This window comes from Aspergillus saccharolyticus (assembly GCF_003184585.1).
Source record: "Aspergillus saccharolyticus JOP 1030-1 unplaced genomic scaffold BP01scaffold_84, whole genome shotgun sequence".
Classification (NCBI taxonomy): Eukaryota; Fungi; Ascomycota; class Eurotiomycetes; order Eurotiales; family Aspergillaceae; genus Aspergillus; species Aspergillus saccharolyticus.
Window position 1 is genome coordinate 16,252 of NW_020290694.1, and position 23,417 is coordinate 39,668.

A 23,417-nucleotide genomic window follows, 5' to 3' on the forward strand; every position below is an offset into this window, starting at 1 on the left:
GCTCTGGCTCTGGCTCTAGCTCTGGCTCTGGCTCTAGCTCTGGCTCTAGCTCCGACTCTAGCTCTGGCTCTGGTTCAGGTTCAGGTTCAGGCTCAGGCTCAGGCTCAGGCTCAGGCTCAGGCTCTGGTTCAGGTTCAGGTTCTGACTCGACATCGATCTCTCCCAGTTCGACCAGTTCCAGCGTCTCCGCGAACGGAGCTGGGGCTTTCACCACCTCCACTGTTTCTCACATCGAGGTGCACACCGTCACCGCATGCCCCCCCACAGTCCAGAACTGCCCTGCTTCGGCGAAGACTACTTACGTGACCACCGAGACCGTCGTGGACTACACCACCATCTGCCCGGTTACTGCGACTCAGACTCAGCTGCCTGTGACCGCCAGCCCTGCGTCTGCTGCGGCAGAAAACGAAGAATACACAACCTCCACCGTGTACAAGACCTCGACGTATACCGTAACGGCTTGCCCTTCCTCCGTCCAGAATTGTCCCGCCTCGCAGCAAACGACCTACCTCACGACGGAGACACTCGTGGACTACACCACTATCTGCCCCGTCACAGCCACTCAGACGGGCGTGGCAGCCACGGCCCCTGCTGGGTCAGTCTCTCGGTATACCGAGCATGTCACCTCGACGGTGTATAGTACAGCAACTTACACGGTGACCGCCTGTCCCTCGGGCGTGCAGAATTGCGCTGCCTCGGCCCAGTCGACCTTTGTGACCAGTGAGGTTGTGCCTGCGTATGTGACGACTTACTCTGTGGTGACGACCGGGCCGCATGCAACCGCTGTCCCGGCTGTTGAGGAGATATATTCCACCTCCACCATCTATACAACTGCCGTTTATACGGTGATGGCGGCACCAGCAGGATCGACCGACGAGAATGCTCCTCAGGAGACAGCTTCCGTCTACACCACCGTGATTCCCATTGGCACCACCGTGATTCCCGTTGGCACCACCGTCTACTCGATTCTTGGGTCCGCGGAGTCTACTACCTCCACGTTGAATGCGGTAGAAACGGCTGCTACCAACCCCGATGGTGTCGATGCTATTGGTGCTGCCGCCGCTACCACTAAGGGAGGCGCGAACGCCCTGGGGGGAAGCACCGGCGCGCAAGTTTCTTCAAGCGCACAGTCGCAGAGTCTGCCCAGCTCCTTGATTTCATCCGTGAGGGCTTCCTCGTTGGGTTCCACCCCTTCGGCCCCGACGCCCCTGGGGTCGTTGACGGCTACGGGGGCGGGGGCGCTCTTTACTGGCGCTGCCTCGTCGAATGCACACTCTTCCGGCTTGATTCTGGCGGTGATGAGTCTATTTGCTGGGATCGTTATGTAGATAGAATTTGCTATCGCAATGGGATCGTACGACCCACGTGGTCAATGATTCTGTGCAAACCCTAAGAAAATAATTAATAATTAATGAATATTCCGGGCGTGGAGGCCAAGCCGCCGGACACGAACTACTATTGAGGAATAGTTCGCGTCCAGATAAATTAAGCCAGTGGAGCAGCGATAAGAGCACGTGGGAGGATAACGAAGCCATTCTGGAGGGAGAACCTGGAAAATAAAATGAGCCCTCCTTTAGTGTGCAGCACATGGCCTCCCCCGGCCCTGTCATAGGCAAGTTAGTAGAGACTTAGTCGAGCCATGCATTGTCGCATGCCATCATACCCCGGTATAAGGTTATATAATTGCGTCTGCAGCCCTCGCTGGGAGTGCAAGAAGTAGTAATAGTTGTTGTTGTCAACCCATTCACTCTCTCTGTTTACTTGCTTGCTTGCCTCGCCATGGCCACCACACTCGCTGCTCTTACTGCTCTCCTGGGCGTTGGCGTTGCCAACGCAGGGCCCGTTCTGTCGCCCGCGCAGGATATTCTCTTTCCCTCGACCGCTCACTCGTCCAATCCTTTGATCTATTCCGGGGGCAACACGCCTTATTTTACCGGTGGGTATTATGCGTGCCTGCCAGGAAGGTAGTGGCTGATCTCGGTCAAGGCCCCAATGTCAATGGCATCGCCAACGAGGTGCCCGAGCAGTGCACCGTTCAGCAGGCTGCCTACATCGTGAGACATGGAAGCCGGTAAGAGGAACAATCAAAAGACCTGGTGACCAGGCGAACCGCAGTCGCTGATCGCAGACAGATTCCCCGATAGCGGTTCCTACAGCTCCTGGGTGGCTCTCGAGGAGAAGATCCAAGCGGCCGTCCAGAGCGAGGGCTTCGAGGCCCGCGGCGCCCTCTCCTTCATCGCCGACTGGAAGACGGTTCTCACAAACACCACGCTGCAGATGTCTCAGGAGTCCATGACCGGTCGCAAGGAGGTGCGTCGAATCCAGTGGCAGCATTGACATGGGGTGACAGGGAGAGGATCCATAACTGATCGATCCAGGCCGTTGACCTGGGCTATACCCTCCGCGCGCGCTGTAAGTGACCTCAGGCAACAGAATGCGCCTCGAGCAGTCAGGGCTAACCACAGCAGACCCCGACTTCTACGAAGATGGCCAGCCCTTCTACGTGTGGGCTAACCAGTACGCCTACCCCATCAGCACCTCGCGTGTGGTTCAAACCGCGCAGGCGTTTCTGCTGGGCTACATGTACGAGTTCGCCGACACCTACGGCACAGTCGTCAGCGTCAACTCGACGGGCTCGGTCAATGCGATTGGCAACTCCCTCGGGCCCTCCGATGCGTGTCCGCTGTATGTCAACGATGCGTATAACAACGTGACCAACTGTACGTGATTTGAATTTCTGGGCCCGCGCACCAGGCCAACCTGGGACTGACGGAGGAGCAGGGGATGCTACGTGGATGCCCGCCGCGATCAAGCGCATCAACGCGCTGGTCAGCGGCAACCTGACCTTCACGGAGACCGACCTGACCTTCTTCCCCTACCTCTGTGCCTATGAGAGTCAGATCAAGGGTCGGTTGAGCGACTGGTGCAATGTGTTCACCCAGGACGAGTTGACCAAGTATGCCTACTCCCAGGATCTGAGCTACTGGTACGGCGTCGGTCCTGGGTCCTCGGATCCCACTAAGCTGCTCTTCCTGCCTTTCCTCGAGAGCTTCCTGGATCTGTTGGCCCAGGGCCCGGACCAGAACGGCACGAATGTGGATGGCACCCCCTTTACAGTCCCGAAGCTCATCATGGCCTTCTTGAATGACAACCAGATCGCCGAATTGACCGCCGGCATGGATCTGTTCAAGGACCAGGAATCGCTGCCCGACGACAAGATCCCCGCCAACCACCTCTACAACGTCGCTCACTTCATCACCATGCGCGGAACCGTCGCCTTCGAGGTGCTCAACTGCGAGACGACCACGAACAAGAAGACCACCGAGGAGACCTACCTGCGCATCCTGCTCAACGATGCCGTCTACCCGCTCCCCATGTGCAAGGACGGCCCCGGCAGCAGCTGTCTGCTGTCCGAGTACGTCACCTATATCAAGAAGAAGAATGCCGAGGCAGGCAATTTCATTGATTACTGCAATGTCACGGAAGCCGGTCACCCCGAGACGGTGGCCGGGGCCAGTTTCTTCACCGATTTGACCCAGGACTTTTTGACTCTGGTCTCTCCGTGAGCATGATCCAGAAGGTGCTGATGCTTGCTCATCCCATCTATAATTTTCTTCTTGTGTATTAATTAATCGATCGGAACCGATGCGAAATCCTTTGTATAGTATTAGTCTATTGAATGCACTTTGGTATATCCAGCAAGCACGCGATGTCGAACACGTCGAACACCAGAGAAGAGTGCAAGTAACAGCCAGCACAATGTACTGAGCCCCAGCCCTGCGGCAAGAACCACCACGATCGAGCTGGGGGACCAGCTTGGCTTCTCTGGCGGGGGAGGGAAGAGCAGAAGCTGGGGATCATCGGGCTGGGGCCGGTCGGCTCCGGGAGCCCAGTAGCTGGGCGGACTGCTGCGCACGACCCCGGAGATTCCCAGACTATGCTGGTCGGCGTCGAGGGCCTCGGCCGATACCCAGTCCATGTAGCCTCGAGCGATGAAGCTTGTCTCGAAGCCGGTTTGGGGGACGATGCCAATGGGAACCTTGTCCGCGTCCGCGGCTGCTCGCGCCCAGAACCGCCAGAACTTGACTTCCGTCGCTCCGTTCCAACTCGCGTACAGTTCCGTCACGAGCTCGGAGCCGTTGATCCCCACGACAGCCGCAACTACCACGGGGGGTTCGGCCGGCTGGGCCGACCAGGGGAATTTGTAGGCGCGGTAATTGCCGAACCGGTCGCTGGCGAAGCGGGCGGCGGTCAAAAGACGGCCATCGTGGTCGAACTCGCTGATATACCCGTAGTCACTCCAGGAGACGAACACATTGTTGTTGGGGAGGAGCTGCGTGCTGCCCCGTCGCCGCGTCAGATTGCCATCCGGCCGGAAGTACTGGTTCAGCAGCTTCGCCTGGTACTTGACCAAGTCCAGTTCCACGATCATGGCCGAGGAGACGGGCTTGTCGTTGGTCAGCTCATCCGCCGCATTGTCCAGGAAGGAGATCACCAGACGCCCCTCGGTATGGAGGATAATGCGCGCGTCATGCTGCCACGAAAAGTCAAAGTCTTTCTGAAAATTGTTCCCCTTCCCGCCCAGTCGCCAGAGGATGGCCCCGTCCTGCCCGGAGATCAAGTAGATTGTGCTCGAGTGGCGACACGACATCAGGTAGTCGCCATGTTTGGTCTTTTCGATCGCGTTGCAGTGGATGTAATCTTGGCCGTTGAGGGGTGTGCCGACGGTGATGTCGACAAAGGTCTCGTGGAGGGGAATCCGGCCCTCGGAGTTCCATTCGAAGAACACATGGCCGGTCTTGTAATCGACATCGCGGAAGCCCTGGAACTTGATCTCGCGAGAGACGCCAGGGAGGCCGATCTCGGCCAGGTCGACGACCTTGGGCCACTGGTGGATGGCGAGCGCTTTGTGCGGGGCGTAGACGTAGAACTCGTGCTTGTCGTACACGGGGGTGCTGGCTAGCTCGCGGTACTGGTAGTCCAGCACAGTGCCATTGGCATGTTCTAGGTCCACTCCCAGTCCGGTCTGGACCATCAGGGAGAGTTGAGGTCGGCCGGGGACATTGGTGACGACGCGCAGGTCGAAGGCGTTCTGGTTGTCGGTGTACTCGGCGCCTGTCCACACCAACTCGCCGTCTTGATCATAAATATAGGGACCCACCTGATAGGGCATCCATCGGGTGGTGTAGGGTTCCCCGACGGTGACCCAGTAGGGAGCGACAAACCAGTAACCTGGCGCGGTGGCATCGCGATGATAATGAGTGATGTTCCATTTGGGGATGCGATGTTGAGGGAGCTGCAAGGCAAGATGAGTCAGCACGGCTGCTCCTCGCGCACCATCGGAAACTCGGACAAACTCACCGTCCGATACTGCCATAAATCTGAGTCATCCGAGGCGGTGAAGGCGCTGGATTGGGCCCCAACAAGCCCTATTATTATGGCTAGTATCTCCACCAGGAGCAACGAGTGTGGGAAAGTCATGGTGGTGGCATGGAGGGAAAAAAAAGGAAGGAATGACAATGCCGATGTTGACTAGGAGGAAATCAATCCATCCATGGGGCTTCAGACACTTTTATCCATCGTAGCCGTCGCTTGATTTTACCCCAGATACATACAGGAGAGCTTCAGGGGCTGAGCGCCGGATCCACCTCGGCCTCGCCACACAATCCGGCCATCCAGGGCTAGTGGCAAATCTAGACTGCACTTGGCAGTGCTTTTCAATTGCAGAATCGGCTTCACCAAATCTCGATCCGTAATTCCGGTTCTCCGCAGATCTACTTCTCCCTACACCAACTTCCCCAGCTCTTCAAACCGACCGAGAATCTGAGGGCAGGAGCCGAGGAGATCAAAGCAATGTGTTGTCAGGAGATTCACTGCGGGCAATTGTGGGCAGGTATTATCACGAATGACAGTATCGGGCTCATTGAGGAGTACGCCGCGCTCACGACCAGCGTGGCCACCGGATCCCTTCCGTACGTTCAGCAGGGCTATGGGATGGTGTGGTAAGAGCCCTTGAAGGTTGTTCTTGAGATGACCCCCTGGAATACGTCAATCATTCTAGGGCTTGGTCGGTAGTGGCTCCCATAGCAGCCTGCAATGTTGCAATTTTGAAGGTAGAATTCTTTGCTTTACGTGGATGCGTTGAGTCTTTCGGTCAATGGTTGGAATTTTCAGGCTCAGAATTGAAGATGAGATAGATTGTCGCTGTCAATCGGGAAGCCAAGTATGGATTACCTAGTTCGATCATCTCTCAAAATCACTACCGTGCGCTTGAACTTGCTGGATCTCTCAAGGCTGGGGCGGTGCACATTAATTCGATGACGGTACACGATGAGCCCAGTCTGTCCCATGATGGTTACGAAGACAGCGGATGAAGTCGTTTCGGGGCTCGATGGGGATTGGAGGAGTTTGTACAGACGAAGGTCGTGACTTTACATCCCTAGGTGCTGAACACGAGAAGGATGTTGGAACTTGGGCAGTGTGGTCCAGCGCGTTCCCGTTCGGTTTGACATGAGCTGGGAATCTCAATAGAGTGGGTAAGCATCATTCTGCCAGGATCCATTTGTGGAGCAGTTCTGAGGGTCTATGCAATAGTCTCGCTAAGAGCACCAGACTAGGGGGGTGAGCTTATCTGCAATTAGAAAAGCTGGGTCGGTTGATGTCCCCACGTGACACTCTTCTTCCAGTTTCATGGAAGGAGACTCGTAAGCTATACGAACTGCCTGCCAATGGTCGGGTCTAGCGAGAGCGCGATGGGGGTAGGAGGCTATTCGGACTGAATTGCCTGGTTAGGAATGACTACTATGGATCTGATAAGATCTCGCTTACAGCCCGTCCTGGCACTCGGCCTGAGGCTGAAGGTGAAGCTACAGGACAGTGGACTGTATAGAGCGAGCTGTGAGGAGTCGTAGTGTTTTATTTAGGAAGTTCTTCTGCGCTCAATGAGCTCTATAAAATCCAGTCACCCCGTTATAGTTGGCTGCCTATAGAGGCATAGTTGCCAAGCCGACTCATGTGATGTGCTGACGCATCTGCCTCAGCCCCTTATCTGCAGCCATGATGTGTTATTTGATTTGATTTTACTCCTCACCGTGGCGCACAGAGCATCACCCTCATATGGTTGTCTTGTTGACATGTCTCCCAGATCAGCCTCGGGGAGTAGCGGGGAGGAAAGTGGCGGCCTGCCCCTGAGATCCAGACTGGGATGCAAAACTTGCAAGTGGGGCTTACATTCCTCCCATTGCCTGCCACAAATCCCCAATTAAAGCGTTTACTAGAATTCGACGAGTCAAGTGTGGGCAAGAAAAGCCCAACTGTGTTCGTTGCAGCAGCACCGGCCGCAAGTGCGAGTACGCCCAGGCAGTTGCCGGCACATTTTCCTCTGCTTCGCCGCTCTCCTCAACAGCCCTGGACAATCCCCTCGCAAATGCTCCCAATACCGTCTGGGGCGAGCGTCGTGCTTTTGCCTACTATCATGAACGCGTGGCTCTTTTCGTCGGGGGGGATCTGGATGTCGACTTCTGGGGCACGTTTGTGCCGCAATTGTGTCAGGGGGAACCGGCCGTATGGGATGCCATCATCGCCATCAGTGCCCTCTTTGAGACTTATGAACACCCTGCCAGTCCTGTCTCGGTACAACTAATCGATCAACCGCACGGTGATGCCTTGGCCTGGTACTCGCGCTCCGTGACTGCCATTCGCCAGCGGATTGCGCGCGGGCAGGTTGACATCTTCGTCGGACTGATCACTTGTGTGCTGTTCATTTGCGTCGAAACTCTCCAAGGACGAGAGAAGGCAGCCTTGCAGCTCTTCAGCCAGGGGTTGCAGCTCGTACAAGCATTGCGCGTCCAAATCGCTTCCGGAATGGTTCCAGCCAGCAAAGCAGTTGTGCTTGAGAATGCAATTGTTCCTATCTTCGTTCGTCTCGGGGTCCTCGCTTTCAGTGACACCGCGCCTCGGATGGACAGTCTCTTAGAAGCTGCTGCCCACGTCCCGTCAGTTGAATTTCCATCTCTGAGGTGCGCTCGCGAAGCTCTCACCATTCTGGGTGCGGAAGCTCTTCTCTTCGAACGCCAGTGCCTGGATCAATTATCGCAATCAGACCGCTTTCATGTCACACCAGAGCTGATCAACATGCAAGCGAGATTTTGGGACAGACTGGACAGGTGGGAAACCGGTTTCAAGAAACACCTAGATGCGCTCCATCAGAAAAACCCATTAACCCAGCACCAAATGGTCAAGAGCGCTCTGCTCATCGCTTACCACAAGACCACCCTGATTCTTGTGACGATCTGCGTATCTTCCTTACAGACCATGGCCGACCACTGCCTTGAAGGGTTCCAAGTCATTGTCGACCAATGCCGTCTTGCTCTTGACACCTCCAGACGACCCGACGGCACGCAGCCCCCCTTCACCTTCGATCTCGGGGTGGGCCTGCCCCTCTGGTTCACAAGCCTACGATGCCGCGAGCCGCATCTCCGCCGTGCGGCTGTCGAGTTGCTGCGTCGGGCGCCTCCCGTCATGGGCTTCTACCGGTCCACCGCGGCTGTCAGCTTTGCGGAAAATATCATCATGCTGGAGGAGGGGAACGCTATGGCTTTGCGACCAACAATCGGTTATGACGTATCTATCGCACAAGCTTGGGATTGTTCTTCCGCAGATAGCATGCATGGCGAGATCGTGGCTGCGGAAAATACCCATACCCTCTCTGCTGTCTTATCAAGACATGATGCACGACTGGGGCTCACAGACATTCCGGAAGAGGCACGTATTGGACCGATCCATCCGGTGCGCCAGGATGATGACTCACCACCCAACACCATGCAAGATGAGGTGATGGACCCTGCATCTAGGAATGAAGTGACGGGGATGCGGTTTACTCGAAATAAGCGAGATTGGGTGCGGGATACATGGCAGAGAGTCCACGAATATCTTCCCTTGTAGTTGTTTGTGTTACGGAAATAGAATTCCCTGGTGAGTCATAATACAAGTATGTCTGATGGATTCACCTGAGTTTATGGAGAGTACGAAGTAGTTTGCTTTTGATTTGACGACTATCTTAGGATCATGAAAATTAAAAATAGGTGGCTGACATAATACCTGGGGCAATGGCGCATCTGGGAGCGCGTCAGACTGAAGATCTGGAGGTGGCCGGTTCAAGCCCGGCTTGCCCCATTCCTTTTTTCTTTTTTCCCTTATTGTCATAATTACTCTGTGTGTGTGTGTGTGTGTGTGTGTTCATCCTAATTACAGCCACAGCCACTGCTATATGCATGCCCTATAGCCCTGCATCACTGCCCTTATCCCTCTTGCCCGGTATCACCACCACTTCCTCCTCCTCCCCACCACTTTCCACTCCTCCCCCAGGCACAGACTTCTTGCCCCGAAATGCAGCCCACACCCCAATAGTGGCCCCAATCAATGCCAAAGCAGACCCCAGCGTGAATGCATAGCCCTTGGTAAAGCGAGGGCCCTCGACGGTCGGGAAGACCAGGAGTGGTGTCCAAGCTGTCGTGGATTGAGAGACCGCATTGATCACCACCAGCACCACCGCCCGTTCCTGCGGTGAATATCGTAACTCCGTGTTGACCCAGCCGTAGAGCACACTGGACATGGCCACACAGGCATAGATGGTCGAGAAAGCGAACCACTTGGCGGACTCGGGCACCTCCCAGATCGTCAGGATGATCAGTCCCAGGCTGTTCCAGGTATGGGCCAGCACGATCGCCCAGGCCGGACCCAGACAGAGATCGGATAAGAAGCAGACCAACAAAGTGTAGAAGATACCCAGCGCCGGGGCAATCGCAGACAGGTTGTTAAGGGTTGCCGTGCTGAACCGATGGAGAGATTTCAGCCAGAGGAGATACCCCCCGGCGGAGGCGTGAAGACCGGCATTCCAGAAAAGAACGTCCAAGACGAGGAAGATGTAGAATCGCTGGTTCTGGAGCAGGCTTCGAATGGTCTGGAGAATGGAAACCCCACCGGAGGATGTGAAGCGATGGCCAGCGCGCTCGAGCCGTGTACGTCCTCGTTGAATGTCCTCCGTTCGGAGGATCAGTTGGTTGGGTTTGTCCGGGGTTCCGGGCAGTACAAAAAATCCTAGGATCCCAATGGGAATCGTGATGATGCCGCAGATAATAAACATCCATCGCCAGCCGGCCAGACCGGACACTCCATCCAAGCGCGAAGATGCCCCGGCTTGGATGAGGCTGGCTGTGAGCGTCCCCAGCGTCAGTCCCACATAGAAACAGCCCCCGCGGCGGGCAATCTCGTCTCCCCGATACCATGCCCCGAAGATGTAGTGCATGCCAGGAAAGAATGCGGCCTATCGAGTCGGAAGGTGGTGAGATGCGGACCATGGCTGAGGGAGGACAGAATGAACCCTACCTCAAACCAGCCTACCAGGAACCGATAGGCCATCATCTCGCTATACGAGGTGGCCCGATATTGGAGGAGAGTGAAGATGCCCCAAGCAATATCCATGGTGGGGATCAGCCACGAAATGGGCACTCGTGTGAAGAGATAGGCAAAAGGAAGCTGGCCAACCACCGCGCCAACCGTGTACATTGTCTGGAGGTTGACCAAGTCATCCCCGCCGAGACCGATCTCTTCTTGCATTCCCGACACATAGGCATTGTCTGAACGGAGACTCTGAGGGTCAGTTCGGTGACCTATCTGACTTATGGCTGGTACTGACTCAGGTTGGCTTGATCGATATATTTGGTCCAGTAAGAAAGAAACGCATACGGGACTATCAAGGCGTCCAGCTTGACAATCAATTTCCGATCCTCGGAGCTATCGTCATCCGAGAACCATCGTATTTGATACCATCGGCGCTGGTTGGGAGAGCTCATTGTAAAGATTTGAATGGTTGCTGCTATGAGTGATCGAGACCAGTGCCGCTGGAGATTTATATGACCGAATGTGCGCCGCGGATTTCATGCCGCTATCGACTCACAGTCACGCCGCTTGGGAGGGTGCGGGGAACTGAAATGCAGCTATAGATATCATCATCCCATTGTGTTCAAACGAGGGGTTAAGGCGTGCTCGGCGGGGATTGACCTGTAGATCATACCAGCCTTATCAATCCCCATGTCTCTCTCCAGATCGGCCATTCGCTAACCTCTGTCACGCAAACAGCCCAGGTGTTGATGACATGCGGATCCCGTTGCTGGATGCCTCAACGTGCTGCGGACTGTATTGTTATTGTTGCTAAGCCCCTACTTTCGTCACGCAATACGCGGGGCAATGGCGTTATGTTGAAGAGGGGTTTGGAGAAGTAGTGCACCAAGTCGATTTCTTTCTGCACGAACAAACGTGACTCCTTGATGTCTGCATCGTCCTTGCTGGGATTGCTTGTGTTGTCCTCGCAGTCTGGAGGTAAATCTCACCCGTCTCCTTTGATGTTGCAATGACATTGGAGATCTCCCCCTATGAACCATGGGTAGCAATGGCACCCCGCCAGAAATCTCCTTTGTCTCAAGAGATAATCTATGCTGGTCGGGAAAGGGTATAAATACAGACCAACGGCTTCCATGGCAAGATGTTCTCATGACAGGCAGCCCCATCGGCCACTGACCGGAACAGCTCAAGATGATCAGCTACAGACGAGGCCGCACGCACTTCGCGTGTGGCACTGTGCTTTACTGGATCACCCTAGAAGAGGAAATGATGCATAGCCCACGCCGGTACTGGGATACTCTTGAGCGAATCCTCGCGGAGATCTGGGAGGACCGGCGCGTCACCTTCCCCATTGCATCGCCCTTTCACGGAATGATTCGTTGCGGTGACTGGCATCAGCTCTACCGGGAGGTGACTACCCCCCAGGAGGCTGAGGATACTGACCATTATAGCAACGGGCTCTACCGCCTCGATATCAATGGAAGGACTAGATTCAGGCGCCCAAGGGACGTCTCCATCCTGAATGAGTTTATCATGAATCTCCCCCCTGCTGACGATTATGATGACGATGGTATCATTGTCACTGAAGCCGACTACGAGGATGATGTCCTAGAGGACGAGGAGGAAGAGGACTGTTACCTTGATGATTCCAGTGATGACGTTGATGTCGACAGTGGTGAGGTCTGGGATAAGAAGGAGGAGGCGAAGGACGAAGAGGAGGAGTAGAAGGGGGATGGAGGAAGATGATGGTCGTCGCCACCTGCCTTTTGCAGGGTTGGTAAGTTTTCAAAATTCTAACGAGAATCAGAATTGATTTATCCTTTTCGTAGTTTTTCACATAGTTGAATATGCTCAATAGTACGGAGTGAAGGAAAACAAAAAAAGAAAGTGGCGCTGCCCGGAATCGAACCGGGGCTGGCACGGCCACAACGTGACGTCATACCACTAGACCACAGCACCTGTTGTTATAATTGTTTCCATTATTAATGTTATACAGACATAAATTCTTGCATCCTTTTTTTGGTACCTCCTTCACCGGCCTTACAGCATCACAAGTTACAGTGTACTAATGTGATCTCTGAGCTCCAGAAGAAAGGCGTTGATAGATGTGAGGAAGAGAATCCTTGCATTCGTCACAGAGAACTATATGATATTTATGTGTAGCATAGTATTTGAAAATCATGATATGATAGTTCTATCGCTGGGTAGTAGATATTAAGACGTAGTAGTAGTATGTTAATCATAAGATAGTAGGATGCGATGCCTGATCTGATGTATTGTAATGATTACTTGGTGATCTCCTCTATACTCGGAATACCCGTCCTAAGAACCCTGTTTTGATAGTTTTGGATTAGCGAGACTCTGCGAATATGACCATAGGCTAGAGATTGAGAAGTACATGTAAATATTTATATACGTATAACCTTTCTCACGTCAATTCTATCCTACGTCTCCGAATCGTTCCAAGGCAGCACTATCCCCGCTGGTTGCTCACCACTCTTACCCCTCCCTCCTTGAAATCAGTGTTTCGATGTGTGTGCCCAAACACCCAGACTTTCACCCCCTCTGGTGTTTGTGATAGGATATCAGTCCCAAAGGCAACACTCCAAGGGTTCTGGGCGTGTTGCGGGCTCGAGGTCGTCTGAAGTAAAGAAGCGTAGTGTGTCACAACAAGAATAATTGCGATAGTCATTATAGTCTATTAAGCGCCCAATATCACCCGCAAGGATTAGATATTCTGCACAAACTGGGATTTCGTAAGATGGATACTGCCGGTTGATCTCAAGTGGAGATCAGAGAGGACTTGAAAGGACACAGAAGACTGATTTAAGAAAGACCATACTTTCTGGAGCATTTTGTCGCTTTAGGAATGCATTGAGGCGTCAGGTCTTGCTATCGAAAGAAAGGGAACGGAACATTTGGAGCTCACGAGAAGGGGGATGTCAGTAGTTACGGGGAGTTACGGGGCCCGTGTCTGCGGGTGCCTCCTTCAACCAAAGGCGTTCCCAAGCGCACTAACCCCTTTGGGCAGCTACATAGGGGTTCCATTACAGTACATTAACTACCAGACCGCTTAGATTATCTGGTTTAGGAAAGTAATACTAGAAAGGGAGTAGATATTCTTAGATCTAGTAACTAAGTTATAGATTACTATCTAGATCTATAATAGAGATTCCAGAGAAAAGACAGAGTCCTAATTTTTCTACTCTATATTAGGTAATGAATAGCTATCAGCTATCTAATTCTAGAAGTCACATTTGCTGTCACGCGCAGTAGTTAATCAGAGCTCAGAAGCTATCTTCTAAAGTAGCCAACCATCGTCTATCGCCCGTGATCAGGCCCTCCTAGAGTTGCAAACCAGCGCTTGACAAATTACTAAGGTAGTCAACTATTTAAGTTGATTGACTCCCATACAAGTTAGTACCCACCGCCTGGGAACCAGAGGTTATCCTTTCGCTTCCCCGGCCACGTAAGTCACCTGTCAGCCCTCGTTACATCCATGGTGACTCCGGGGTCATTCGATGCTCCAGTAGACAATCAGCGCATAAGGCTAGGTTAAGTCACGCACATCAAATGCGGTTGATCTCACAGAGAGATGGACTTACGCCCGTGAGATTCTGTTGCAGTGCTTAGTACACTACCTAGTCTGGGTAAAATGGCGCATCAAGCACACAACATCCCCTGGAGTCTGCTGGCCTCTAATCTTCACTGGAGCACCTTTTTGCATAAAGGCCATTTCGTCACAAATCTCCGCCCGCGTATGAAACCCAGTCAGGACAAAGAACTCACTTGCTTCACTCAAGCCTTTATCCAGAACATCGACGACCATTCACTATGCGAACGAAGGAACTATCCCGCCGAATTCGACCCACCTGCCTCTACAGAAGTCATTCTCGTTTCTGTCATTGTTCATCAAATCACCTCAACCGTGCGCCGATGGCGGAGTTATGGCTTCCGTGGGGAATACCCTAGTGGGGTATGTAAGGTGAATCAACACGAGCAAGATTGCCAGTGCAAGCCCCTGCCGGTCGAAGAGAGAACAGCATCTGCCTTCCTTCGACCCCCTGGCTCGAGGCAGTGTGACGCCTTCTTCCGCGCGAACCGGGAAGCGTCTTTCAACATCGAGGTCGTGAAAACTCTACTCTTGTACAGTGAAATGAACCCAATTCTACGCGTGTGTGCTCTTCCAGGGGTGCGGCTTAAGGGCTGGTGGCATGATGGGGAATGCCAATGTGCAGTGAGTCTGATAGCCCCAGAAAAAGAGCCTCAGGGTACTGACTAGAAGCGCAGAACCAGGTGCTCGGATGGGACCAAGTCTGCATCAAGGCCCTCCGAGCCGGTATCTGTTTGAACACGATTCGGTGCTTTCCTGCACTATGGAACAACGCTGCTGGAAGAACCAAGAAACAGGACTACCGCAATAGCAAGTTCTACCAGTTTACTTTGAGGACATGCACAGGCGCTGGAAATATCTCTGATGTGAGCACATACCCGCATCGTCAATTTTCGGAATCCGCGACGACCAATTTCAAGGCGCGTAGGTGAACCCCAAGTTCCGAAGTACACACTGGCTCCGTTGGGCCAACCAACCCTTGAAAACGGGGTGTTAACATCGTCAGGCGGACCATTACGGAACAGTGACGATTGACGAACTTCTGACCTTGGAGAGTGTAAGGCTAGAAGGTCAGCATCAGCCCGGTCAGTCGGACACCCTCCTTGTTCGGAACCTTTTGTATCGAAAAGGTTTGCCGGTGGAGCTGGTATTGGAGGTGATGGAAATAACCGGTTATGGGCCTCTGGGACGACTGAGTGAGCCAGAGGATCCAATTCACCCGTCAAATCGAGATGAATTGGCTCGCTATCTCACGTATTGTTGGCGTCTGCTGGTTCATTGCGATATGATGGCCAAGGCTCTGGGCATGAAACTGCCCTGGAAAGAGCTTCTAGGCAATTGTATTGTAGACCTTTGGGTGGATGAGGTCTATGGGAAGGGGGGGGGGGGGGGGTTCTATTGGGCGCGGCGAGATGTGAGCTATAACGGGTTGCCCAAGGTTTTCATCAAACCTGAATCCTCGGTGGAGATATGAAGATACCCTGTGAGGCTATCCGGATGAATACAATCCCCTGGATGTCGGCGATCCTACTCATTCCATTTAGCGATGGGTTTGACTTACAATGACTTGATAGTATGCGGGGCTAATTCTCGATTCGTAAAAGTTCAAAAATCATTCTATCTTTGAACTTGGATCACTCCAGCACGCATATCAGGGCACTTGGGAGAATCAGCTGTCGCAAGTCTGGGTTGTGTTGAGCTGATGTCCAATCCGCAAATACCAGCACAGATGCTTGCATCCTTGGGTGTTTTCACTGTAGTATTGGAGGCTGGGGGATTTAGAGCTCCATTTCGAGAATTTATGTTGTTCTATACTGTCCAAACAAGAGGGATGAACCCTTAAGATACTGCAGCTGAATCCACCACGCCTGATAGCTCAAGGATTCCTCTCATCCCGCATCGCCTGGTCGCGCCTAGACAAAAACAAACTGTGCGCCGTGTCCACCTCCACCACTTTAATCTTTGACCCATCCTCCTCCTTGACATGCTTCAGCATAATATTCCTGGTGGACCCGAGGCATTGAATGATCCGTGGGCGTGGTAAGGTAGGTCACCGGCAGTCGCCACCACGCGTCTCCGGTATTGGGGTTATGAGATGCACTCAGCGGACTGCGTAAAAGATGCGACAGGGCAGCTGTAACTTGACTCACATCACAATTCCCCAGAAAGAGCTGGATGGGATCCACCGGGAAGGTAGAGCCGTCCTCGTGGTTCTGAACAAACTGCGGCCAGAACCTCATTATCTGGGCCTCGGTAATCACGTCCCACATGGTACGGCCGAGCAGCTGGATGTAGGCACACAGGTACAGGAGGTAGATTTAGTCTCGTTTGTAGTATTTGTTACAAGCAGCAAGAGTCTTCCTCATATTACCAGTCCAGCAAACAGTTGGAAGTCTCTGGCTGAGGTCCAGCGACCAGTGATCTCTTAGAGGTCTCTGAGTAAGAATAAGAGGAGTGGATTCATGAGCAACGCTTGAGTGATTACCTCCCTGAGACAGGATAAGGGATAGCCCGATGGCTGCTGTGTAGAGTAAAGTTGTGAAAGAGTAGCCAAGTTATTACGTGGCCCGACGGCCTGACGATGCTCGATGGATAGCGGCTCGACATCCAGGCATCCACCAGCGATAGAGGAGCTGTGGTGCCTGAGTCTGGAAGTAATCGGTGAAAATGCAGGCGCTTGAGATTCACTACAGAAGGGAAGGTGCTACTGGTGAACCAACGCCGACGACCCCCACTGTCTGATGAACCCGAGCGACATTCACGGCCTCACGCTCTCCTGGCCCGTTTTAATCTACTATATCTCCTCCCAGATCATAGGGCCCTTCAGACTTACCTTCGCCAGAACATGTCATTATTCTTCATAGTTACTCCCTTCAAGCATAAAAGTCCAGGATCCGGGTGACAGACGCCGCGCAAATGAGGTGTATAGAGATGTTTTGCGTGACCTAAAGCCAGAGTAAAGGGATAACACGTAGTGACTCGACCTACTAGCGTCTCCACTGCAAGTAAGCAGCAACGACACAAGCTGTCAACACGCCGAGTGGCAGAAGAACATGTCCCTGGTAGTCGTGGTCGGGGAAAGACAATTCTGCATTGACCGCTTCATGAACATCGTATACAGCACCCTCAACGTCAAGCATATCCTGCTGCGCACTCGGATACTGGCCCGTCCAGCAACGATATATGACATCGCCATACTTTAAACCCCCGAAGACAAGAAAACACCCCACGCTCATATTTTTCCGCAATATTCTCCCAATCCTCATGATCATCCTCTTTATACGGCCGCTTCCCCACCATAATCTCGTACATAAGACAGCCCAGCGCAAACAGGTCTGTCTGGACTGACCGCGGTAAATTGGGTGATTTCCGGTACCGGTCTTCCTCGGTGATCAGCGGAGGCTTGTCGCTGCCAATTTCCGAACCCACAAAGTCGCACAGTTTGAGCGAGAGATCGTCTGCGACGAGAAAGTTGCGGGCGCTCATTTCGCCATGGATTACGGAGTGCTCGTGAATAAATGCCACTGCGCTGACGCTATTTCGAACCCAGCTTCCTCGAACTTGGTCGTTCAGTTGTGTTGGGTTTCTGCGGATATACTCGCGCAGGTTCCCGTGTTGCATGGGAGGCGGATGCCGGTCTCAGTAATTGGGAGGCAGTCAAGGATGTTATCGTGTTTTGGGAGGAGACCATAGATAAGCATCTCCCGGTTAATGCATGCTGCAAAGAATGCCTCTTCCTCTCTCATATGTGTGGCAGTTTCCCCATCGCATCTACTCAAATCATGCCGGAGGGGACTCATTGAGAACTTCTGTCTCCTTGGTCTCATCGCGGTAGATGTTACCTGAAGAGCCAAATGCAACTATAGGCCGTCGCGTACCAGGAGGATATTGGATGATTGGATGATTCATGATGACGGAGAGCAGAGAGCAGCTTGATTGATGACTGCCAGGGGTAGGGACTCCCTCCTCTTACAGCTGAAACGGAGAATTCGATATTATGCAGGGGCAAGAATTGTAAGGACACACAATAGTGTGAGGCTCTGAATGTGCTGCATCGAGTATTACTGAGGCGCATGTAGGGAAAATTCGCAAGGAAGTTGTACGATATCAGGGTCACGTGACCTCGGACCTATGCACACCTCGCGGGCAACCGAGTGTCCTCGGTAATAACAACACCAATAAGACACATATATCTGTCACAGAAGTGACTTGGGATATTGTATAGACGAAGGGATTATCGGACCGGAACAATCGTGGAGTCCGAGGCTATTCTTCCTTGCCCAAGAGATCTGAGGCTTTCGGTCCGGATGCCTGAGGCATAAGGCTACCGACATTTCGTGCTTAAGGATTTTTATGAGGACCGGTAATATCAGGTACCATCCCTATAAATATAATATAGTATTCAGTACTTGACATCGCAAATGAAGTTGGATATATTTGCAGTGGCAAGACTCTGGGTAAAGAGCAACCTTAAGTGGTGACATGATCTACCGTCCTATGATAGGGTGGAGGTTGGAAGCTAGCCAGACTTAGCTTTATTACATCCCTATCCCTTTGATGTTTTGCACCAATGTTCTTGAAGGGTATGCATATCAATGGGTTAGGACTCGAAAAGAGATTGTACCTGTAAGCATCCTTTGGATTGATTCCGGATTGATCTCCTGTCGCAAACGCTTCGTTCCGTCGGGGATGCCTTCCGATCGGCGTGTCTCAAGCGGCAGACAATCCCCTCCTGTCAGAAACTGGGAAAGCGTCACTGGAACATGACGCACTCATACGAACTTCCAGAAAAAGAGGTGGAGGGGGACGGGCCCGCAGAAAAGGTTCCAAGTTCAGGCTTCAGTTGAACTCACTGGGAATACTCGGGTTTGCACAGTTTGATTGATTGTGATAAGGGTTACATTAGGGTTACATTATAAGGTAGGGGTACATACTTTATGCCCGTTTGGGTTAGCCCGGCAGATGATTTAGCGTGCCACGCCCAGTAGACATGTGATCCGGGGGCGGGGCGGGTGCGGGGCCCGGTCGGGTCTCGTCACATCATGATTCCAGCTGACATGACCGGATTCCACTTTCCCGGGGTAAACGGCTTCGTCATTTGCGGTTATTCCAACCAAGCACCTCACTGCAGGTCGAAGGGTTGATCGAACGACACTCTCCTGTCCGTCTAGATGTAAGGCACGCTTAATCGGGGTAAAGAGGCTTGGATCACAGCAAGCTCGACACGCACATCTACAGTACACACACACAAACATTCCCACTAACCGGTCAACCTTCACCATGTCCACCAGGGAAAGAAAACCACACCACATCGAGGTTCTGGAGGATGGCAACCATCGCCATCTCATCGAATCTGAGAAGCCCGCGGGTCTCTTTGAGAAGCTGTGCAACACATTCACACATCACACCTCTCGACAAACTTCGAGCGACCCGGTGATCCAACGATCCGAGACTTTTGGGGGAGATGATGAGCCTGAACCATTCTCCCACCGGTATGGGAAATGCATCAAAATCCTGCACTACGGATCGTCGACCTTCGTGGGATTGTACGCGAAGAAATTCCCGAAATACTCGGGAAAAGAACAACTGTACGCCGTCAAAGTCCGCCACCGATCCCCGGGAAGATTTCTAGACGAATACCGTCGCGCAGCAATGGGGATCTCCTCGTTCGTCAAGCATCCCAACATCATCCGTACCATAGAACACTGCTACAATGACAAAGGGGATCTGCATTCGGTGATGGAGTACTGCGGCGGCGGCAGTCTGCAGACCCTCCTCCTGCGAACAGGAAAGCTCTCCGCCGTGGAAGCGGATTGCTTCTTCAAGCAGCTGCTGCGCGGGGTCTCGTGCCTCCATGACGCGGGAATCGTGCATAGACGATTGCGGGCGGAGAATGTGCTGCTCACTGTTCAGGGGGCGGTGAAGGTGGCGCATCTCGATAGCGCCGAGTGGTTGCCGAAGGACTTGCAACCGTTGCCAAAAGCACAATCCCCGCTGGAGCAGATTCCCTACACCGCGCCGGAGGTGCTGCAGGGTCGCGAGCATGACCCCCGGGCCAGCGATGTTTGGGCTGTGGGGATGATGTATGCGTTAATGCGGTTGGGTATGCTTCTGTGGAAGGTTGCTGGCAACGAGGATCGGAATTTCCAGTGGTACTTGCGGACCCGGGAGGACGTGGAAGGGTTTCCTACTATCGAGGAATTGGGCAGTGTAAGTTTCCGGATCCGACTTGAGAAAGGGAGGGTTACTTTGCTAAAAGAGTGCCAGGAACACTGCTGCAATGTCATCTACGCCATGCTCGATCCAAAGCCTGAACGCCGGATCACAGCATACGAGGCTCTTCATTCGGAATGGATTCATGAGATTGTAGTCTGCGCTGCGGGGGAGGCGGGAGAGTAGATGTATGATCATAACAATTTATTCTCTACAGCTTTAAAAATCTTTGGATGTGAAGACATAGTTCGTACTTCCTTGGCCACTGTCATGTCTGTGTTGGTTGGATATTCAGACAAATATGGAAGCTCGTAGGGTTAACCCGCTTAATTTATTCCTGTTGTAGAACTTTTGAAACGAACCTCTACATCATAAATCAGGATCATTCTTTAATATTTCCAGATTTTAGAATATAATTCAATTTCATATTAAAAGTATGCTTGTGTCATGGTACAGGCCCACAGCCCTTAGTTCTACCCACTTAACCCTGTTGACCTTACTGCCCCTGTTGACCGCTGTGTATGCAACCCAGAACCTGCTTAAGTTCTTTCTGACTTTTGATCCTGTTCGTAGCTCATCGAGCTATGTCATGTCTGTAACTGTAGATAGCTTGACCCAGTAGCTAGAGGCAGAATCCAGAGAGATTTGCTATTAAGGGATCTTTCAGTCAGAACTGCAAGTCCTACTACCCCTTGCCGGCCTGCGCCTTGACAGCTTGTCATTATTACTTAGATGTTTATCTGGAACAGCTAAATTTATGACTATAGTAATATCAAACCAGACCACTTGAAGGGTTAATAATCCTGAAGAGGATTGATCTCTTTTTATAGACATAGCACAATGAAACAGCTTGTTTAGCACACTAAGGGTGTGTCCAACAATGTTAATGTTGAATGCTGACCAAATCAGCATCTGCGGTGACTTCAGTGATGTGATTTTAAGGTCGCTTTTCTTTCAATGGAATTGCTCCAATAAGATAGTCTGTGAAGCGAAGGTTACCAGGGTGTTCACGCCATTTGTCAAATCTGCCGCAGGGGGTTCGGCTACTAGAGACCCAGTAATTGATACCCTGGCACCACGGAAGGTCACTGCACGATTTCACGCACTCATCAAAAGAGAGGGCTACTGAGTCTCTGAATGCGTTTAGTGCAGCGGCGACACCCTGATTGCAGTACTGCTTGTAGGTGACTCCGCCTACCGTAATTTCTTCATGATGAACCTCCGGGCATCTCTTCCATTCTTTCCAGTGACTAGGACGCTTGCTGTTATCCTCCAATAGCAATATTGTTTCGTAAAATTGAACAGTTCCATTTAGACGCTTGTTGTCTTCATCCAGTGTCTTCTTCTCTCTCTGCAGCTTGTCGATAGTTTGTCCGCGTTTTGTGTTGTCCCCGTCTAATTGATCTCTTTCTTCCTGGGTTCGGCGGAGTGTTGTATTGCAGATTTGGTTCTCCCGTTCGAATGTATCTCTGGCCTTCTGGATCGGTTCCATTTGCTTTGTGCACGTGTCGGTTCCGTTGGTGATAGCCTCATTAATCCATGTCTGACAGGCGCTCGCCGGAGGAACACTTTGTATATTCTCTCGGATAGCAATATATCCAGTACCATATTGCGGGCTGGTCTGAATTTTCAACTTGTGGCTGTCCATCTTATCAGACAGCTGACTGAGATGACATCGGTTACGGTCACTTTGCCATGTGCTGGCTGCACATGTATCGTCAATGGAGCAAAGCTGAGCACAGGCTCGTGCGCTTGAAGCTTCCAGAGTTGAATCTGTGGGGCTAAACCAGGAACCACAGTAATAGTCAAACTGAACTCCATTCACTTCGGCATGTCCGCTGGTTTGATCTGAACAACAGTTGTTATAGTTTGTACTGCCCAGACCACTAGCAGAAGAAAAACAGTCCAGATTTGCAGTAGAATATTCTACCAGTGCGAGGCAAAGTAGAAGAGAGAGGAGATTTGCTAAAGTCATGATAACACCCTTTTCAAGAGATTCAGTAGTAAATATGCATGTAAGAAGGAAAGAGACTGAGGTACTTGGAGAAGACAGCTCAAGACTGGAATATATATAACAATTCTATTTCTAGAATTGCTCTCAAAAGTCTATGATGTATTTGACGATGTATTTTCTGATAATATAAAGAACCTTCTAATCATTGACATGTAGACTTGGGTCCCAAGGCCATGTACGTATCATAGATATGCAGCAGATGGTATGGTTATATATGTCATACGTATTTGACTTTTGTATACGAAAATAAGTAGCACTGTCCTCAGTCTATTATTTGACCCAGTCAAGTAGTTCAATAGAACTATAGCTGCCTACTAAGCACTATAACTGTGGTTTGAATCTGATGTTACATCAGCTGAATGATATAATGGCGGCATCTGGGAGGCAAAGGTAATTTTGTTAGGAGGGTTGTTCTAGATTACCGGCTTTCCCAGAACACAATGCAACGTTGCATTCAGATTATGCTTGTCATCATTACCACGACATAGAGTGCATAAACGTTAATCATTCACTACAATCGAATCTCTTACCTGTCAACTTATTTAAAGCTACAAATATCAGGCTAATGCTCCGTACTACCTAGGACAACTTTGAAGTTAGCTCAGTCTCTGGATGAATAACTTCGACTGTCCTAATCATTCTATCGTACAGTATCTTGATTCCTCTCGAAATTCTGCTTAGACCCCTCTTTAATTTGTTTGGCTAGTTTCTGGTTCATGTATCCCTCACTTATTGCCCTCTTAGGGCTTTCGGGAACCAGTGTCTTGGTTCATGCAACCGGCGGACAGTTGCCTATGGCTCTGGTTCTCGATAGTGAAACGAAACAATACAGCTTGACGGACTACAATTTTAATACTGAGGATTCCTTCGATACTATTCGATGCTGTGAATTGGGAACCAAGTACAAAGCTGGCAGATGCATCCCTGATACCAATCATTGCACAGCCTGTGAGGAAGGATATCGTCCGGTCAATGGCGACTGCATCCCCAACGACGATGATGACGGAGGAAGTGGCTGCCCGCCTGGTACTAAGCCTGGTCCGAATGGAGGTTGTATTCCCAAGGACAGTGATGATGGAAGTGGCTGCCCACCTGGTACCAAGCCTGGCCCCAACGGAGGTTGCATCCCCAAGGACGACAATAGCAGCGGAAGTGGCTGCCCGCCTGGCACCAAGC

General features: G+C 51.9%; 12 protein-coding genes and 2 non-coding genes across 14 annotated transcripts in view; 8 read left to right on the top strand and 6 right to left on the bottom strand.

The window, feature by feature from the left end:
- Positions 1-1,328, top strand: part of BP01DRAFT_427312 (uncharacterized protein) — a gene marked incomplete at both ends in the record, with an annotated part of 2,994 nt that extends 1,666 nt beyond the window's left edge. Inside the window, one exon of the mRNA XM_025579841.1 lies at positions 85-1,328. Within this exon, the coding sequence (XP_025426092.1) occupies positions 85-1,328 (1,244 nt within the window). The remainder of the gene's footprint in view (positions 1-84) is intronic.
- A 451-nt stretch (positions 1,329-1,779) lies between these two features.
- Positions 1,780-3,566, top strand: BP01DRAFT_309033 (phosphoglycerate mutase-like protein; the record flags this gene model as incomplete). The annotated part of the gene is made up of 6 exons (XM_025572365.1): positions 1,780-1,936; positions 1,987-2,071; positions 2,133-2,310; positions 2,379-2,412; positions 2,469-2,720; positions 2,782-3,566. The coding sequence occupies 6 exons, from the start codon at positions 1,780-1,782 to the stop codon at positions 3,564-3,566; spliced, it is 1,491 nt and encodes a 496-aa protein (XP_025426093.1).
- Positions 3,567-3,667: 101 nt separating this feature from the next.
- BP01DRAFT_387643 (uncharacterized protein) lies at positions 3,668-5,481 on the bottom strand (the record flags this gene model as incomplete). Its single annotated transcript, XM_025577758.1, has 2 exons — positions 3,668-5,296; positions 5,362-5,481. The coding sequence occupies 2 exons, from the start codon at positions 5,479-5,481 to the stop codon at positions 3,668-3,670; spliced, it is 1,749 nt and encodes a 582-aa protein (XP_025426094.1).
- A 249-nt stretch (positions 5,482-5,730) lies between these two features.
- On the top strand, positions 5,731-9,103 carry BP01DRAFT_396115 (C6 zinc finger domain protein). Its single transcript, XM_025578455.1, has 2 exons — positions 5,731-5,972; positions 7,329-9,103. Exons 1-2 carry the CDS (start codon positions 5,854-5,856, stop codon positions 8,941-8,943), a joined length of 1,734 nt encoding a protein of 577 aa, XP_025426095.1. The 5' UTR covers positions 5,731-5,853; the 3' UTR covers positions 8,944-9,103.
- On the bottom strand, positions 9,054-10,853 carry BP01DRAFT_378097 (MFS general substrate transporter; the record flags this gene model as incomplete). The annotated part of the gene is made up of 4 exons (XM_025577036.1): positions 9,054-9,099; positions 9,375-10,324; positions 10,387-10,637; positions 10,697-10,853. 4 exons carry the CDS (start codon positions 10,851-10,853, stop codon positions 9,054-9,056), a joined length of 1,404 nt encoding a protein of 467 aa, XP_025426096.1.
- On the top strand, positions 9,102-9,174 carry BP01DRAFT_t316. The gene has a single exon. It is a non-coding gene; the product is annotated as a tRNA-Phe (tRNA).
- A 1,015-nt stretch (positions 10,854-11,868) lies between the features above and the next one.
- BP01DRAFT_361534 (uncharacterized protein) lies at positions 11,869-12,227 on the top strand. Its single transcript, XM_025576174.1, has one exon. It carries the CDS (start codon positions 11,935-11,937, stop codon positions 12,124-12,126), a length of 192 nt encoding a protein of 63 aa, XP_025426097.1. The 5' UTR covers positions 11,869-11,934; the 3' UTR covers positions 12,127-12,227.
- Positions 12,228-12,289: 62 nt separating this feature from the next.
- On the bottom strand, positions 12,290-12,360 carry BP01DRAFT_t317. Its single transcript has one exon. It is a non-coding gene; the product is annotated as a tRNA-His (tRNA).
- A 379-nt stretch (positions 12,361-12,739) lies between these two features.
- On the bottom strand, positions 12,740-13,093 carry BP01DRAFT_351976 (uncharacterized protein; the record flags this gene model as incomplete). Its single annotated transcript, XM_025573866.1, has 2 exons — positions 12,740-12,913; positions 12,956-13,093. The coding sequence occupies 2 exons, from the start codon at positions 13,091-13,093 to the stop codon at positions 12,875-12,877; spliced, it is 177 nt and encodes a 58-aa protein (XP_025426098.1). The 3' UTR covers positions 12,740-12,874.
- Positions 13,094-13,851: 758 nt separating this feature from the next.
- Positions 13,852-15,779, top strand: BP01DRAFT_351979 (uncharacterized protein). The gene is made up of 3 exons (XM_025573867.1): positions 13,852-14,638; positions 14,698-14,938; positions 15,040-15,779. The coding sequence occupies exons 1-3, from the start codon at positions 14,057-14,059 to the stop codon at positions 15,486-15,488; spliced, it is 1,272 nt and encodes a 423-aa protein (XP_025426099.1). The 5' UTR covers positions 13,852-14,056; the 3' UTR covers positions 15,489-15,779.
- Positions 15,780-15,969: 190 nt separating this feature from the next.
- Positions 15,970-17,635, bottom strand: BP01DRAFT_387648 (kinase-like protein; the record flags this gene model as incomplete). Its single annotated transcript, XM_025577759.1, has 2 exons — positions 15,970-16,299; positions 17,213-17,635. The coding sequence occupies 2 exons, from the start codon at positions 17,633-17,635 to the stop codon at positions 15,970-15,972; spliced, it is 753 nt and encodes a 250-aa protein (XP_025426100.1).
- A 1,440-nt stretch (positions 17,636-19,075) lies between these two features.
- On the top strand, positions 19,076-20,489 carry BP01DRAFT_351980 (kinase-like protein). Its single transcript, XM_025573868.1, has 2 exons — positions 19,076-20,224; positions 20,282-20,489. Exons 1-2 carry the CDS (start codon positions 19,295-19,297, stop codon positions 20,411-20,413), a joined length of 1,062 nt encoding a protein of 353 aa, XP_025426101.1. The 5' UTR covers positions 19,076-19,294; the 3' UTR covers positions 20,414-20,489.
- A 613-nt stretch (positions 20,490-21,102) lies between these two features.
- Positions 21,103-22,473, bottom strand: BP01DRAFT_411577 (uncharacterized protein). Its single transcript, XM_025578927.1, has one exon. It carries the CDS (start codon positions 22,200-22,202, stop codon positions 21,165-21,167), a length of 1,038 nt encoding a protein of 345 aa, XP_025426102.1. The 5' UTR covers positions 22,203-22,473; the 3' UTR covers positions 21,103-21,164.
- A 368-nt stretch (positions 22,474-22,841) lies between these two features.
- The window catches only part of BP01DRAFT_361536 (uncharacterized protein), a 1,516-nt gene continuing 940 nt past the window's right edge, over positions 22,842-23,417 (top strand). The window contains exon 1 of the mRNA XM_025576175.1: positions 22,842-23,393. Coding sequence (XP_025426103.1) covers positions 23,036-23,393 — 358 coding nt within the window. The 5' untranslated portion in view covers positions 22,842-23,035. The remainder of the gene's footprint in view (positions 23,394-23,417) is intronic.

Excerpts from the sequence above, each read along its gene's own strand:
- BP01DRAFT_396115 (XM_025578455.1), top strand. The coding sequence starts at position 5,854 with ATGTGTTGTCAGGAGATTCACTGCGGGCAATTGTGGGCAGGTATTATC. Across the intron at positions 5,973-7,328 it reads GTGGCCACCGGATCCCTTCC|CAGCACCGGCCGCAAGTGCG; the intron begins GTACGTTCAGCA and ends TGTTCGTTGCAG.
- BP01DRAFT_361534 (XM_025576174.1), top strand. The coding sequence starts at position 11,935 with ATGAATCTCCCCCCTGCTGACGATTATGATGACGATGGTATCATTGTC.
- BP01DRAFT_351979 (XM_025573867.1), top strand. The coding sequence starts at position 14,057 with ATGGCGCATCAAGCACACAACATCCCCTGGAGTCTGCTGGCCTCTAAT. Across the intron at positions 14,639-14,697 it reads ATGGGGAATGCCAATGTGCA|GTGCTCGGATGGGACCAAGT; the intron begins GTGAGTCTGATA and ends GCGCAGAACCAG. Across the intron at positions 14,939-15,039 it reads GACGACCAATTTCAAGGCGC|TGACGATTGACGAACTTCTG; the intron begins GTAGGTGAACCC and ends ATTACGGAACAG.
- BP01DRAFT_351980 (XM_025573868.1), top strand. The coding sequence starts at position 19,295 with ATGTCCACCAGGGAAAGAAAACCACACCACATCGAGGTTCTGGAGGAT. Across the intron at positions 20,225-20,281 it reads CTATCGAGGAATTGGGCAGT|GAACACTGCTGCAATGTCAT; the intron begins GTAAGTTTCCGG and ends AAAGAGTGCCAG.
- BP01DRAFT_411577 (XM_025578927.1), bottom strand. The coding sequence starts at position 22,202 with ATGACTTTAGCAAATCTCCTCTCTCTTCTACTTTGCCTCGCACTGGTA.